The sequence below is a fragment of the Glycine max genome, chromosome 13 (assembly GCF_000004515.6).
Source record: "Glycine max cultivar Williams 82 chromosome 13, Glycine_max_v4.0, whole genome shotgun sequence".
NCBI lineage: Eukaryota > Viridiplantae > Streptophyta > Magnoliopsida > Fabales > Fabaceae > Glycine > Glycine max.
Genome location: NC_038249.2, coordinates 43,123,179 through 43,139,944, shown reverse-complemented (window position 1 = coordinate 43,139,944; position 16,766 = coordinate 43,123,179). Strand labels below are relative to the sequence as shown.

General features: G+C 34.3%; 3 protein-coding genes and 1 non-coding gene across 4 annotated transcripts; all 4 read right to left on the bottom strand.

Annotated features, from left to right (window-relative positions):
- Positions 1-54: 54 nt before the first annotated feature.
- LOX1.1 (seed linoleate 13S-lipoxygenase-1) lies at positions 55-4,324 on the bottom strand. The gene is made up of 9 exons (NM_001249224.2): positions 4,077-4,324; positions 3,475-3,761; positions 3,116-3,356; positions 2,590-2,910; positions 2,279-2,364; positions 2,057-2,158; positions 1,666-1,973; positions 1,291-1,554; positions 55-1,157 (listed from the first exon to the last, which is right to left on the bottom strand). Exons 1-9 carry the CDS (start codon positions 4,228-4,230, stop codon positions 401-403), a joined length of 2,520 nt encoding a protein of 839 aa, NP_001236153.2. The 5' UTR covers positions 4,231-4,324; the 3' UTR covers positions 55-400.
- Positions 4,325-7,002: 2,678 nt separating this feature from the next.
- On the bottom strand, positions 7,003-7,154 carry MIR1532 (microRNA MIR1532). Its single transcript, NR_048640.1, has one exon. It is a non-coding gene; the product is annotated as a microRNA MIR1532 (primary transcript).
- Positions 7,155-7,322: 168 nt separating this feature from the next.
- On the bottom strand, positions 7,323-11,619 carry LOX2 (lipoxygenase-2). Its single transcript, NM_001250756.2, has 9 exons — positions 11,287-11,619; positions 10,656-10,942; positions 10,288-10,528; positions 9,744-10,061; positions 9,507-9,592; positions 9,194-9,295; positions 8,783-9,087; positions 8,431-8,694; positions 7,323-8,345 (listed from the first exon to the last, which is right to left on the bottom strand). Exons 1-9 carry the CDS (start codon positions 11,528-11,530, stop codon positions 7,592-7,594), a joined length of 2,601 nt encoding a protein of 866 aa, NP_001237685.2. The 5' UTR covers positions 11,531-11,619; the 3' UTR covers positions 7,323-7,591.
- A 2,924-nt stretch (positions 11,620-14,543) lies between these two features.
- On the bottom strand, positions 14,544-15,456 carry LOC100777112 (mitochondrial import inner membrane translocase subunit TIM23-2). The gene has a single exon (XM_003543531.5). The coding sequence runs from the start codon at positions 15,272-15,274 to the stop codon at positions 14,708-14,710; it is 567 nt and encodes a 188-aa protein (XP_003543579.1). The 5' UTR covers positions 15,275-15,456; the 3' UTR covers positions 14,544-14,707.
- Between the last annotated feature and the right edge of the window lie 1,310 nt (positions 15,457-16,766).

Here is a 16,766-nt window from a genome sequence, read left to right as displayed (position 1 = left end):
AAATATAACAAGATACAAAAACTAATGAGACGAACTACAAAGAATTAATACAGTTTTTTTACTAATACTAATAATTTTTATTTCTTATATACTTATAATACAAAATATTCGTACAATACAGTTTTTTTACTAATAACATAAATTTGTGTTACGTAATCTGCAAAATGTATAATACCAAACATGATGACAGGAGCTAAACACAAACTAATAGTGCTCACTGCTCTTATTATTTGCAAACCACAACCAAACTGTGAGCTCAATTACAACATTAATTAAAACACAAGATAATTGAAACATTAGATAAGATGCAAGATTTATCGGATCTCTAGTCTTGCATCTTTTTTATTGGAAGGTACACATGCACTATATATAGAGTAATTAGAGTAAACCACAGGCTCCCTTAGATAGAGATGCTATTTGGAATTCCCCTAAAAGTTAACCCTTCCTCACTGCTAGGATAAAGCAAAGTGTATGGCAGTTGAACCGGGCCAAGTCGATTGCCCTGCAGACTCGGATCATTGTTCCTCCTCACAAGTTTTTCCTCAATTTCCTTGAGCTTGTTTCCAAACTTTTGAAAGGCTTGTAATGCTTTTGAATCAGAGGTCCAATGTGGGTTGTCCCTCTGGCCAAGGTAGACCTCATCAGAAGCATGTGTCGACAAGATCTCTATCACTGAAAGGCTAATGAGAGTCGGCAACTTTGATGTAATTGTTCTCAAATAAGCCTTTTCATGGTTATTAATCATTTCTTCATATTCTGGGGTGCCTTTCTCAGGAAGCAACCTTCTAGAAGCAGTTGGGCGGTTCATTATCAAACCTCCATAAGGATACTGACCAAAATTAACGGCTGCATGGAGAGCTGAAGCAATCCATATGATAATGAGGCAAACTTCAACAAGGTCTTCAAGTGTCTGCAACTTAGGCCACCATGGCTTGTCTTTCAAATCACCATGGCCTTTCTCTACAGCTTCTTTCCACCAATGTTGGAGTTCAGAATCATTTTTGACATCATCATCTCTTGCATAGTACAAGGGCACATATTCTTGAACCCATGTCTTAATTGCAGCCCATATCTCCAGTCCATCAGCGGCATAAGGATAGTCCTCTATCAGAAGACGAACTCCATGTGGGGTTGATGGATCCTTAATTGCCACTCCTCTAAGTCAAACAAAATATAATATATACATGCATCCATCATTATGCTTTGTAACAAAATGTATACCTATATATTTCAAACCTTTATGTCACATTTTTTTTCTAGTGATATAGAGAGATTTACTTAATTAATTACCTCTTGATAAGATCTGCAGGTAGTGCTTGATCAGTGAAAACCCAATTCTTATAAACCGCCGAAGACATCTCCACAGAATACTTTGAGGGCAAAAAGGTTGTCTCTATTATGCCATTAGCATTAATTAGAGATTGCCTGGCAAGTGCGTTGATGTTCATGTTGTTACGATAGTGAGGAGTCAGAAGCTTGTAAATTGGGTGAAGCACGCTAAGATGTCGGTGTGTTGCTATGACGAATGGCTCCATCGCCGCATGAGTATTTAACCTATGAAGAAATCAAAAGTAATTAATATACACTTGAGAGAGAGGGATTAGAGATTGAATTTATCTATATATGTTGATATATAGCAATGAAAATGAAAATGAAAATTTATACCAATGGCTCATGAGTTGATGGTAGCAAGAGTCATTTACGATGACATAAGCTTTGGCTAGTAGCCAAATTGTGCTCTCAACACCTTCCTTAGCAGGTAAGACGACTTGACTGACGGCAGCTGACAGATCCCCAGCAGAATGTGGCAAACTTAATTCGATGGCCACTGGCTTTAAAGTTCCATCTTCTCTCAAAAAAAGGATAGTCCTTGTCGCATAAGTCTTGGCAGAATTCAGCTGATTTATCTGCCTCACATATGGCATGAAGATATCATGGTAATCTAACATAAATAACCTTCGACTACCAAGTGCCTGTACCACAAAATTCAATTAGTTTTAATTAATTACTTTAAGAGGAAAATTATTGTATCAATTCCTTCGCTTCGCATGTTTACCTCGTCCATTGTGTACCCATCTAGATCAAGGGAATCTGCTGTTATCTTACTGCTTTGATCACCATAGATTGCAGGATCCAGATTACTTTTTGGAGGGAACTCCTACAATCCATTTAATTAAAGAAGAACAACCATTTAGTATTTTAGTTTATTACTGGCGATATACTACCTAATTTTACGTGGACATCAAATTTGATTTTATAAATAAATATTTGAACTTACTTCAAGACCACGAATTACGCAGGGATTTACACCAGCAATCATCTCTCTAGCAAATTCTTCATCAGTCATCCATGCAGACTGACTCACTACCCAAATTAATAATAAAAAGAAAATCCTTATTAAATGGAATAACCATTTCATAAAAAACATAATGAGTTTTGAATTTGTTCGTGAATACGATACGATTTGTATGACCAAAATGTCATTAATTAATTCAAGATTTCAAGTATCAGTGGTTTATTATATTTATTATGTCATTGATTAATTCAAGATTTCAAGTATGAGTGGTTTATTATATTTATTTATCACACCTTGAACGACGTGAGGTTGTGGAAACTTGAGGATGTGTTGACCATCGGTACGATAGAGTTCTTTGATCACTGGTAAGGGGATAATTGTGCTAATTACATCTCTAGGAAGCTTAATTCCACCTTCATACAAGTCATGCACATCTTGGAAGCTATGAAACTCAATTGGCGTGGATTTCAAATCGAACGCAGATTCGAACGCCGGCTGGACAATTTGAGATAAAGATTTTGTTCCAATCTCAAGAGCATCCTTAGACTTCAAGTGACCTAAATTTTCATCTCTTGGAACATAAAATACTTCGCCTTGTTTCTCAGTATTCGGGTCTGTTGAATTGAAATTGATTAGGAAACAACAATGTGTAAAAACTTAATCATCCAAAAAAAATAAAAATAATCAGAATCATAGTGCAAAATTAATTTATAACGTGTCACATATACCCAAGCAATATGTTGTACTACGCTGACCATAACATTATAAAAAGTCAATGTTACAATTCATTTAAATTATATAGAACCATAGAAGACTAACCTGTAACTGTTGGACCTCGACCAGTTCTTCCCCTACGAGGGTAGGGAAAGGTGCTAGACCCTCCAAGAACTGGACGAGCTAACTTTTCACTCTTATCTGGGTTGCCCAAATCATTGTAGACATCATAATCATAGATCCTATCATATTCCTTGCGCTCTCCCGTTCCATTTCCTCTTAAACTCTTCAATTCTTCTTCTCTGTACTCCACAAGTGGTGCTGGTGTCTCACTAGGTACATATGTCTACATTACATTAAATTGAATTTTTTAATTCTTAGCTTAAACTTGAAGAACTTGCCATTAGACATTTCACACACACACACACTTTTGTAATTAAACTACTAATTGCTAAAGAGCTTACATGGTTGGCAAAGAAAATGCGCACGCTTTTGTAAAGTTTAGTGTTATAAACCCATGAGTTGCAAACAAAGCGGATGGTTCCTTGGTTTGAAATGGCTTCAAGAGTCAAACTCTTGAGGAAGAACTCAACTTGCATGTAGTTCTTTATGTAAAACGCACCGGGGATTCCCATGCTTCCGTCCCATTCAAAATGAATATTGAATGCAGACTCTCCTGCTCCCAAAGTTGGTAACGAAGTATTAATCCCTTCCAAGAACGTATCCTTTCCAACTTTTCCTTTTCCATGTGCTACAAACAGATCATACACACATAATAATAATACTATGTTACGTACGTACCGAGTAAGTTTAAACTATATAAATATCTTTGGTTATGTATTACTACGTGATATATTTCTAATAGAAAACAAAACCCTCTATGAATTAAAAATGTAAAAAATGTGTATACTATCGTTGAATCAGAAATTACTATTTTACAAAAATTATTTAAACTCTTTACACTTACTTTTCGTATATAGAAATTAAAGTTAATTTTTAATATAGAAAGTGATGATTGTGGATGATGATGATGGAAAAAAGTGAAACGATGAAGAAATTAATTAACCATCAGCCTTGGTAGCACTAATGAGCTGAAGGGAGACACTACGGCCCAAGAAAGCATTAAGGTTGTCAACTGCTGAGCCATCAGGGTTAACTTCCAACTCATTCTTGGGCATCAACACCACTGTCCCTTTGATCTTATGGCCTGCTGAAAACATCTTTGCCAAAGCTACCAACACAACTATTTTAGTTTGGCAAAATGAGAAAATAAAGAAGAAGAAGAAGAAGAAAAAGAAAAAGCCTGTGACCTGTGAGAAAATCAACCAAAGCTATCATGGGTATTTATAATGATAGCTATTCTCAACTTAATTGTGTTGACGATTAATTACTTACTGACTATATTTTATTAACATTTTAATGATGTAATTAAATGATATATATAAGTTAAGAATTTTTTCACCTAAGTATTAAAGTATATGTAATATTCTATAAGATATACTATATATATTGCTGGTTCACTAAAAAAAAAAAATACTATATTGCTGGTAACGATGAGCACGAGTACTGAAAATGCAAGGTGTCACACTTTTTCCATGCAGAAGGAACAAAAGACATCTGTACACATTACACGGTGAATAATGAATGTGTATTTGATGGTAGATTTGACATTTTGACGTCAAGTGCAAGTGTCATTAAGGCCCCATGCAAATAATGATACTTACCATGCATACGAAGGGAATTTAATTTTTTTTTATAAGTAAACGTTAATAATTACTACTAGTATGTTATATTAGTACAAGAATTAGAACCTATAACCTTCTTATCATCACTCCAACGCTTATGCTTATGCCTCTTCCCAAATCATCTTTATGACTCTGATGAGAATATAATTAATAAGATTTATGTTATTTTTAGGATAATATTACTCCTTTATAATATCTTAATTTTATTTTAGATTGTAATTTGGTGTCGTATTTATTAAAATTTATAAAATGATTTTTAAAATATTGTTCGTTTTCAATTTTGCAACATAATTTTAATTTTTTTATTGATTCGGTCTCTTTAAATTTACTTACATGAAATTATAAGATCCAACTGATATTTGAATAATCATAAGGATACCTTTGATGACAAAAATATAAAAAAATAAGATAAAATAACTGTATTATCATATTGAAATATATTATATAAGATGATAATATTATTATGTCTCTTATCTTATTCAGAGAGGGACCAGAATTAATGGAGTAAGATAACCTCTATTTCTTTCTCCATATATGTTATGTAATATATTCAATATTATAATTATTATATATAATAATAATTATTATATTATCCAACCTATTATATAAAATAGATTAAATTACTGTTTAGGTTTTTAAATTTATTTTTAATATTTAATTAGTTCCTTTAATTATTAAGTGGTTCTTTAATTATTTAAAATAATTTAATTGGATCCTTTTATCAGTTAAGCATAAATGTCGTTAACAGATCATTGGACGTGATAATTTATGCATACCAAATATTTGGATATAATTAAATCTTATTATATACTTATCTTATCATGTTTTTATCTTACTCTCCTACTTTATTATATCTTATATATTATAATTACATTGTGTTTTATGAGCAACGGAAGAATTGAAATTTTTTTCAAAATCAACCAAAAAAAAAACTATCATAAGATTCAATTTTCACTTAATTTTTAACATATTTCATAAATTTCATGTAGGTGAATCTAAATAAATTTTAGTTCTTGAATCAATATAAAAAATGCAAAATCATATTCCAAAATCGAAAGTGATTAACACTTCAAAAGATAAATAATTATTTTATAACTTTAAACAAATAAAAAATCAATCAAATTGTCATAAAAAAGTAAAATTAAGAAATAAGGTAATTTAACCTATTTTTTATTCGTTAAATTTATAATATAAAAAAAAATTAGATATTTTTTAGTCTCTTAAGTTTAAGATAAATTTATATTTGGTTTCCCAAATTTAAAATTGATTTTCTTAATAATATAATCTGATAAGTGTTAGGCATTTGGCAAGTGCACCAAATATCTAAGTAGCAAAACCTTGAAGTCCGAGTGTCGAATGTTGCACTTGTATTGGATAACTTTTAATTTATAAGGGCAATATTTGAAAAGAGGAGTAGAAGAGATAATAGGAACAAAAAAATCAAAAGCACAATACGTAAAGAATTCAATGAGATGCAGATGTTAAGACCTAACATGCCTAGTCCACCTTGGATGTATGAATTTATGGTTATTCTTTATTAAATTAATCGGATATGTTTTATCCACATCTATCTAGTTACTTACCCTTGATGCCTCACGATGACAAACCTATTTTATTTACCTATCTCCTAAATGCTTTTGAAAAGACTCAATAAATAAAATGCATGAATAATAAATTTTAGATGTTTGTTGAATGCATGAGCATAAAGTTACCATTCTATGCCTAGCAATGATTACCTTATGATTTCTTCTCTTTAATGTTCTATTAGAGATTATCCTTTCCCGAGAGACTAACTCCTAAAACTAATGCATGCATCTTTTCTTTAGATCTTATTAGAAGTTATCCTCTCCCGAGTAACTAACCCCCAAAAGAAAATAAAGATGAGAATGCAAGATAAAATAAAAAAGAAAATAGAACAGAAAAACCTGAAAAGGGATCCTCTTGCATTGATAAATCTGAAGTTCACCATACATCGTTTGACTTTTTAGGCCTGCCTGACCCTAACCAGGGGATTAGCCACTCATGATCATTGAGGGACTTACAATGAGAGGGATGGAAGAAAGAATGAATACAATTGATAGAGAGAAGAGAGGAGGAATTTTCAGGCTTAAGGTAGTGATAGGAGTACTCTGAGACTCATTGTGTCGTTTTCCTTGACTGAGCTCTCTATTTACAGTTGCTGGAGTGGGTTTTGGATTTTCATAGGCTCGTTCAGCGCGATACCCATCGCTTAGCGCATTCAGATCTTGTGCTTAGCGAGCTCCTCTCGCTTAGCGTGTTCTGTGTCAGTTTTGTCCACTTAGTCTGTGCTGTGCGCTGTGCGCGAGTAACGGATTCTGACTCTCGTGCTTAACGTCTCGTTTAGCACGCGCTACACGCTACGCGAGAGAATGAGTTGAGCCTTTCTAATTATTTCCTTCTATTTGCTTTTAACACCTCTAATTTTTATATCTGCAATCAAAATTCACGAAATATCAATTCTTTAACAATTAAGCGCAAATAACTGCTAAATAATTATTTTTAAGGCCTAATTTGCTGAATTTTCTATTATCAAAGTACAATTATTTTCAATAAGAAAAAAAAAAGCTTGTTTTGCCACAAAATTTTGTGTTACAATCTGCGAAATATATCTTAATAAACATGACAGAAGCTAAACGCAAACTAATAGTGCTCGGTGCTCTTAATTAATTTGCAAATTGTAGGCTCCATTACAGCATTAAAACACAAGATAATTGAAACATTAGATAGGATGCAAGATTTATTGGATCTCTAGCCTTGCATCTTTTTTATTGGAAGGTAGGTACAGTACTGTAATTAAAGTAGACCACATGCTCCCTTAGATAGAGATGCTATTAGGAATCCCCCTGCAAGTCAACCCTTCCTCACTGTTAGGATGGAGCAAAGTGTATGGCAGTTGAACCGGCCCAAGTCGATTGGAGAGACTTTGATCATTGTTCTTCCTTGCAAGTTTTTCCTCAATTTCTTTGAGCTTGTTTCCAAATTTTTGAAAGGCTTGTAATGCTTTTGAGTCAGAGGTCCAATGTGGGTTGTCCCTTTGGCCAAGGTAGACCTCATCAGAAGCATGCCTTGACAAGATCTCTATCACTGAAAGGTCAACTAGAGTTTGAAACTTTGATGTAATAGTTCTCAAATAAGCCTTTTGATGACTTTTCACCATTTCTTCATATTCTGGGGTGCCTTTCTCAGGAAGCAACCTTCTAGAAGAAGTTGGGCGATTCAGAATGAAACCTCCATATGGATATTGACCAAAGTTAACGGCTGCATGGAGGGCTGAAGCAGTCCATATGATAATGGTGCAAATTTCAACAAGCTCTTCAATTGTTTGCAACTTAGGCCACCATGGCTTGTCTTTCAGATCACCATGACCTTTCTCTACAGCTTCTTTCCACCACTGTTGGAGTTCAGAATCAGGTTTGACATCATCATCTCTTGCATAGTACAAGGACACATATTCTTGGACCCATGTCTTAATTGCAGCCCATATCTCTAGCCCATCAACAGCATAAGGGTAGTCCTCTATCAGAAGTCGAAGTCCATGTGGGGCAGATGGATCCTTAATTGCCACTCCTCTGAATCAAACAAAATATAAATCAATAACAAACTATGTACCTATATTTCATAGTTTTATGTTTAGAGTTTAGAGAGATTAATTACCTCTTGATAAGATCTGCAGGTAGTGCTTGATCAGTGAAAACCCAATTCTTATAAACCGCTGAAGACATCTCAACGGAATGCTTTGAGGGCAAAAAAGATTTCTCTATTATGCCATCAGCATTAATGAGAGATTGCCTAGCAAGTGCGTTGATGTTCATGGTGTCACGGTAGTGAGGAGTTAGAAGCTTATAAATTGGGTGAAGAGCACTAAGGTGTCGGTTTGTTGCTATGATGAATGGCTCAATCACCGCATGAGTATTTAACCTATGAACAAAATAAAAAATAAAAATAAAATAAAATTGAGACATAACATACATCATAGATGGAGATTGAATTGAATTGTTTTATATACCAATGGCTCATGAGTTGATGATAGCAAGAGTCATTTACGACCACATAAGCTTTGGCCAGTAGCCAAATTGTACTTTCAACACCTTCTTTTGCAGGTAAGATGACTTGACTGACAGCACCTGACAGGTCCCCAGCAGGATGTGGCAAACTTAATTCGATGGCCACTGGCTTTAAGGTTCCATTTTCTCTCAGAAAAAGGATAGTCCTTGTCGCATAAGCCTTGGCATATGTCTGATTTATCCGCCTTATATATGGCATGAATACATCATGGTAATCTAACATAAATAACCTCCGACTTGCTAGTGCCTGTGCCACAAATTAAATTTATTGTAATCAGATCATACACAAGCACTTTTAATTACTTAAAGTTCCTTCTTCCTGTGGTTAAATTATGAGACTTGAATATGTTTACCTCGTCCACTGTGTATCCATCTAGATCAAGGGCATCTGCTGTTATCTTACTGGTTTGCTCACCATAGATTGTAGGATCCAGATTGCTTTTTGGAGGAAACTCCTACAATCCATTATACTCCAATTAAAGAAGAATATCATGCATGTCAAAATATATATGATAAACTGTACGTGACTCCGGATCCGCATGATATATATATATATATATATATATATATATAATGGTTATTATAACTAGCTAGCAACAGACTAATTTAATGTGGACACGAAATTTGGTTTGCCAATCTGTTTCTGCAATAAGTATTTAAACTTACTTGAAGACCACGAATTACGCATGGATTTACACCCGCAACCATCTCTCTTGCAAATTCTTCATCGGTCATCCATGCAGACTTACTCACTATATATGAAGAAAATCATTATTAAATGGAACTAAATATTTAATAAAAAAAACATAAGTTTAATTTGCATTTGTTTGTGAATATATGGTACGATACCATTTGTATGAGCAAAGTGTCATTCAAGAATTCAAGTATGAGCAAATTCTTCACCTTGAATGACATGAGGTGGTGGAAACTTGAGGACTTGTTCACCATCTGTACGAAAGAGTTCTTTGACCACCGGTAAGGGCATAATTGTGCTAATTACTTCTGTAGGAAGCTTAATTCCACCTTCGTGGAGGTCACGCACATCTTGGAAGCTATCAAACTCATTTGGCGTGAAGTTCAAATCGAAAACAGATTCGAACGCCGGTAAGACATATTGAGATAAAGATTTTATTCCATATGCAAGAAAATCCGAGGACTTCAAGTGACCAAAATTTTCATCTCTTGGAACATAAACTTCGCCTGGCTTCTCAGAATTCTGATCTGTTGAAATTGATTAGGAAAAATAAATCAGAATCATAGCACAAAATAACTTATATACATAAAATCATTTTAATAAAAAATAAATATGTACGCATAGATACTTTCACTTGTTTGAACCTGGCTGGCCATAACATCGTAAAAGAACAATGCTAAAATAAATTAAATTAGCTTCACACATATAATATCAATTCACTTAAACAAATAGAAGCATATATAGAAAACTAACCTTTCCTTGTTGGATATCGACCAGTTCTTCCCCTACGAGGGTAGGGATGAGTGCTAGACCCTCCAAGAATTGGGCGAGCAAAATTTTCACCGTGATCTGGATTGCCCAAATCATTGTAGACATCATAATCATAGATCCTATCATGTTCTTTGCGCTCTCCTTTTCCATCTCCTCTTAAATTCTTCAATTCTTCTTCTCTGTACCCCACAAGTGCTGCTGGTGTCTCACTTGGAACATATGTCTACAATTCATTAAATTAACGTATTAAAGATCTTGCCATTAGAGACGGACAAATGAACTATATATATATATACATACTGAATTTTAATTATAAACTACTAGCTAAGTACGTAATATAAATAGCTTACATGGTTGGCAAAGAAAATGCGCACGCTTTTGTAAAGTTTAGTGTTATAAACCCATGAGTTGCAAACAAAGCGAATGGTTCCTTGGTTTGGAACGTCTTCAAGAGTCAAACTCTTGAGGTAAAACTCAACTTGCATGTAGTTCTTTATGTAAAACGCACCGGGGATTCCCATGCTTTCGTCCCATTCAAACTGAATATTGAATGCAGACTCCCCTGCTCCCAAAGTTGGTAACGACACAATAATCCCTTCCAAGAACGTATCCTTTCCAACTTTTCCTTTTCCATTTGCTACAAACAGACCATACATACACACATAATAATATTATTAAGGTACGTACCCAAATAAGTTAATACTATACAAAATAAATATGTTTGGCTATGTATAAAGTGATATATTTTTAAGAGTACAAAAATTTGTGCACCATATACAATAATTTTTTTTGTCATTATAAAAAAAGTAAATAAACTTAATATTATATAGTTTTTTGTTTGCGATTCTTTACATAGGTTAATTTTAGTTAAAAGTCTTATGATTTTTTTTTCATTGAATGAAATGAATGAGAGTATAGAGATTAAACACTTAATTTTGAATATAGAAGTTATTGATTATGTGGAAGGAAGAAGAAATGAACCAAGAGGTTTGGTAGCACTAATGAGCTGTAGGGCGACACTTCGGCCCAAGAAAGCAGTGAGGTTATCAAGTGTTGAGCCAACAACGTTGAGGCCGGTGCCTATGAGTCCCCCAACATTTCCTTTAGTAAGATCAGCCACGCTGTTGAAGTCCAACACATTCTTCCTCATCAACACCACTGTCCCTTTTATCTTATGCCCTCCTCCTCTGTTCAGGATTCCCGACACCCCTGGAACTGAAAACATCTTTGCCAAAACCTACCAATAACACTACTATTTTAATTTGCTAAAATCAGAAAATTAAAGAACAAGAAAAAGAAAAGCTTGTGACTTGTGAGAAAACCAACCAAGCTACTTGAGTATTTATAGCTATTATCAAGTGCTTTTTATTATTATATTTGTACTACTAAAATGTGTGGATGATTAATTACTTACTCACTTTATTTTATTATCATTTTAATGTTGCAATTAAAATGATACATATATTAGTAAACAATATGAATTAACATTTTTTTCACCCTAAGTACGTGAATTAATTTATAGGATATATATATCGCACAGAATCCTCAAAAATGCGAGGTGTCACACAGATTCCATGCAGAAAGGACAATCTATGATGTATGAACAGAGAATAATGAATGTGCATGTGATGGACTGATGGTTAATTTGACCCCAAGTGCAAGTGTCATTAGGACCGCATGCAAAGAATGACACATCCCATATAAAGGCAATATAATATGATTTATTGTTTTTTATTAGTTTGATGTTTGATATAAAAACATTGACGTATAAATATGTTCACTTCATTATTTATCTTTTACAAAATTCAGAAGTTATTTTGAAATCCCAAATCCATGTTATGGTAAAGATAGATCGCCTCCATGAGACCATGACAATTCTTTTCCGGTGATATTAAGGCAAGGGATGAGAATTGTTGACGTGCGTATATCTTATCTGGGTTGATTGTAACTCTAGCCAATTATTTTATTTCTTTAACCTCTGAAGGCAAAATTGCATTGTATTTTCCAGGAAGATCTGTAAATTTTGACAATATATTGCTGTCATGCTGTGTTATAATCAAGTATGGATCAAAATAAACGCTGGAGCTTTTCACAAAAAATTAAGCAAGTAAATAGATACTAGAGTAACGAAACGTGATTTATAGCTTTTGTATAATACTATGTGATAGGACCAACACTAACAGTTATCAAATTCTGGCTTATCTTTCGGTATATAAAAAGTATAAGCCAGGACTGTGGTTGCTTTAAATATGATTTAAGAAAAAACTTGCTGAACAGCTAGAGAAGAACGCCAAGATCGAAAGCAAATTGAGTGAGCTGACTTGATGATTGCAAATCTCCACTGTTATGGGTGCTTGTCCAACAAAAAAAATATACAATGAAATTTGAGATCTTACGAACAAAAGAGAAACATAGTTGGCATTTACACAACCATAAGTTTTTCTCTTGTCCTCATTCCTCAATATCTGTTTTCTTGTTGTTTTCTTACATTAAGCCAATCCACACATGTTTAACTCTTTCTCTGTATTTCAAACCGGTTTCCAATAATCCTACTATAAATCGAGGCATCCTTTTTTCTAAGAAATCGAGGCATCTACAGACAACAGGAACCAATATTATTCATCAAGTTATGAGCACTTGAGCAGGACGAGACTATTATCAAAATGCAAGCTATACTGATTACTGAACTGAAACAACCATCAAAGCCTTTTCCCACTGAGTAGGACTCGCTACACCTATTAAACTGTAATAATCAACAACAGATGAGCTTAAAACGAAATGGAGCATGACCTATAACCACCCACCTTGTTTCTTCATTCACTGAGAAGAACAAGTCCAATCCCAAAGGAAACACAGGTATCCCCCAAGTTAACAGGAAGTTGCTAACTACCTAATACCTTTGCTGGCTTGAACTTTGAACATAGAATCCCATGTGCAAAGTACCTACCCCCCAAACAAAAGATAAAAAAAATAAAAATAAAAACTAGTCCAACCCTAGTAGGTTTCCATGCCAACTTTTATTATGTTGGAGAAACCAAATATCATAATCTAGCAGAAGGGTACACAGGCAAACTGAATTGCATAGATGAGACAAAAGAACATAAAGGAAAAAAAAACTCAGTGCTAATAGGCAATATATAACTATATAGAATACCAACCAACACCATCCTTTAATCAGAATTTTTTCTTCAGTCAACTATAGCACTAGACAACACCTAGTAAGACAAACAAGAAGCCATAATGGGTAATAGTAGACAGAAAGGCTCAATGGATACTTCTATTGCTTAGGTTTGGGCAAAATAATCTACAATAATAGCATCAGTTAAGAGGTAAGAGATTGGGGTAGTTAATAAAGTACTAGCATGTTTAAGTTCTTATTGCATCATAAGTGCAAGCCAAATTACTCGAAGTTCATACACGACAAGATTAGACTCCAGAATCCAAAAGGGTGGAAAGAGCAAATCTATAATGGTGACTAAGTTGAAGCAAAATATGTCAACTTAATTCTGTCAAAACACTGATTACTTGTGCAAACATTCTTTTATCAGGAAAACTGCTCTCTTGCAGGAAGTTAAGGTTTTATCAATGAAGCAAAATCTATCAGTCGATAGCTTCATAAGATAATATGTAGTCGAACCAGAGAACAACAGCATATGTTTTGTTATCTCATATAGAGAACAATCGAATTCTTATACCAGTCACTGTCAATACACTATTAGCTAAATTGTTTAAATGATTGAACACAACATTCTAGCTGATCCCCCTAAGATATAAAGGTATAAATAAGGGCACAAAAACATGGTTGAATGATGCAAAGCTCATTCACAAAACAACCATACCCAAAGTTGCAAAATAAAAAAAATAAAAAAAATCTCCAATGATACTCTACCAGAAATCACCAAAAGATACACATACTTTATACTGAACCTTGGAACCCAATGCATTGGACAAATATCAGAGAACCTATTTGGATCTAAAACGCAAATCCCCTGAATTCATTAATCATAGGAACACAAGCATAATACGGGCTTCTTTCATCACAAAAACTAATCCTAACAACTCTACTTCTATCAAATCATGTACCACAACAACATTTGTGACACCGTTAACATAATCTTCCATTTGCATCCACCGAAAGAGGAACAATATTCTTGATACTATATATCCAGCATTAAAGCCGTCCCAATTATTCATGCAAGATGTTTCGACAAATTACATTAGAAAGGTTAGTCATTATCAAGCTGAAAAAAAAATGCATAATAATAAAACCAATTGTTTGCAACAGCAACGCTGCCACATGCTGGTATAATAATGCTTATACCTAACAATCGCTCAAAATTGATAGTAACCCCCCAAAAAAAGGAAGAAAAAAATTAAGCGCTCACACAAAGTTTTGTTCTCATCATATAGGCACGTAGCGTTTCAAAGCCTGCTTCGCCGTGACAGCGACTCCAACCACGACGCCGCCGACGGCGCCCGCTACCGCCGCCGAACGCACCCCTCTCGCTGCACGATACAGCGCGCCGGTGCCGAGTCCCGCCGCGACGCTGTTCCAGACGTCGTCGGTGTCCCTCGTTGCCTCGATCCCGCTCTCGATGCCGGCGTAAAGGAGGCCGATGACGCCGAGGCGGTTGCCCCAGGCGCGGCCGGCGTGGCCGGAGGAGTTGAGGACGCGGTTGACGCGGAGCTTGGCGGTGTCGCCGGACTCGAAGGATTTAACGCCGCCGACGAGGCCGGAGGCGGCGCCACCGACAGCGCCGGAGAGGTAGCCGCAGCCGGTGTAGAAGGTGAGGTTCTCGCCCCAGGATCGGCGCTTGCGGCGGGCCTCCTCGACGAAGAGGTACTCCGGGGAGGTTGGGAGCTGGTAGAGGTTGCGAATGGGGACTTCGAGATCCTTGTAGGGGTTGTAGAGGCGCGTTGGGGTCTTCGGATCGGAACCTGAATCTTGATCGGGGGTCTGGTACGCCATTGGAGAGGCTTCCAGACTCTGGGGATTGGGGTTAGGGTTAGGGTTTTGAGAGAGAAAGGAATGAATCAGAGAATTGCAGAAGAACGACGCTGTGTGGAGGGTTATGATTTGGAGTATGGCGGCGCGTTAAGGGTCCGGTTCGGTTCGGTTAGATTTTTTTATTTCCGGTTCTAATCGAAAACGAGAAACTTCTTTTTTTCATTTTCTTTAAGCAAATAGAAAAGGAAATATTGTTTGTGTTTTTCTTTATTTTCTTTATATTCAACTGAACATATATAATTTGAAATAATTATTGTAAAAATTAATAATTTTCCATTACATGACAATTTGTAATTGAAATGCAGTGTAAATTAACTTCAGATAGTGAGTCTTAAGCACACTATTTGGAATCTTTGAACAAAACATGCATGTGCCTTCCATGAGAGAGATAACAGAGGTGAAAGTAGGGTTTAAAACTGAAGTTAAAATTAGGGAGAGAAAAATTTCAAACGTACATGGTACATCAACTTTGAAATATTTTCCTCTAGACATCATCAAACCAGAGAATGAGAGTTAAAAAGTTGGAGTAAGAAGGAAAATATGAGCACATTGTTTCAATTAGAAAACTTTAGAATTTTCTACATCGATTATACTAAGAACCAATATATAAAATTATATTTCTAAATTAATTCTTAGTATAACTAATTTAGAAAGTTTTGTCATTTAAAAAAAAATCTAGAAGTAGAAAAAAATTACACTGAACACCGGGAGGTTTTGTGTAATTATACAATTTTTTTATAAAATTTTACAATAACTTTTTTTAGGAAAATTTGATGTAATATTTTTCAATTAACTAAGAGAGGTTAGCATAATATATAAAAGAATGTCAATGTATATTTTTCAAAAATTAAGGCAGTTAGTATAGAAGTAAAAGAAAGAATTATTTATGTAATTTCACAAAACTTTAGTTGTAATCAGTGTATTTACTTTAAACAATATTTTTTAGATTATTTCTTTGTGCAATGAAATAAAATATTTGTAATTTTTTAATAATGAAATAAACATTTAACAATCATTATTTTAGAATTGGTATAAAAAAAATATTTTTTAGATTGTTTGTACGACGTAACAATCTCAAAAACTAATCTCAAAAGTCTTACTGACATAGCAAACACGGTAAGATTGTTGAGTTGTACAAATCAAAGCCAACTTGGTAAAATTCTTATGTTAAAAACATTTTTTGTACTAGTATTAGCTAATTTGTCTTATACAACATATTCTAAATGTATTTTTTAATAGCATTTTACACTTATCATTTACTCTGTCGGTTTTTATTAAATATTCTAATTTTATTACTAACTTGTTTATCAACTTTTAACTAACTTATCTATTAATTTTGTAATTTATCAAATTAATAATTTTAAGTTAGTAATTTTTTCTTCAAAATAATTCCTTAACTAAGCATGTCTAAACTTCTTACTAGTACGAATATTACGATTATAATTAATAAATG

Bases quoted from the DNA above. Each gene is read 5' to 3' on its own strand.
- LOX1.1 (NM_001249224.2), bottom strand. From the start codon at position 4,230: ATGTTTTCAGCAGGCCATAAGATCAAAGGGACAGTGGTGTTGATGCCC. The intron at 2,911-3,115 runs GTTAGTCTTCTA...TCAATTCAACAG, and splicing joins TCGAGGTCCAACAGTTACAG to ACCCGAATACTGAGAAACAA. The intron at 2,365-2,589 runs GTGTGATAAATA...TAATTTGGGTAG, and splicing joins ACAACCTCACGTCGTTCAAG to TGAGTCAGTCTGCATGGATG.
- LOX2 (NM_001250756.2), bottom strand. From the start codon at position 11,530: ATGTTTTCAGTTCCAGGGGTGTCGGGAATCCTGAACAGAGGAGGAGGG. The intron at 10,529-10,655 runs GTAAGCTATTTA...AATGAATTGTAG, and splicing joins GCATTTTCTTTGCCAACCAT to ACATATGTTCCAAGTGAGAC. The intron at 8,346-8,430 runs GTAATTAATCTC...TGTTTGATTCAG, and splicing joins CCTGCAGATCTTATCAAGAG to AGGAGTGGCAATTAAGGATC.
- LOC100777112 (XM_003543531.5), bottom strand. From the start codon at position 15,274: ATGGCGTACCAGACCCCCGATCAAGATTCAGGTTCCGATCCGAAGACC.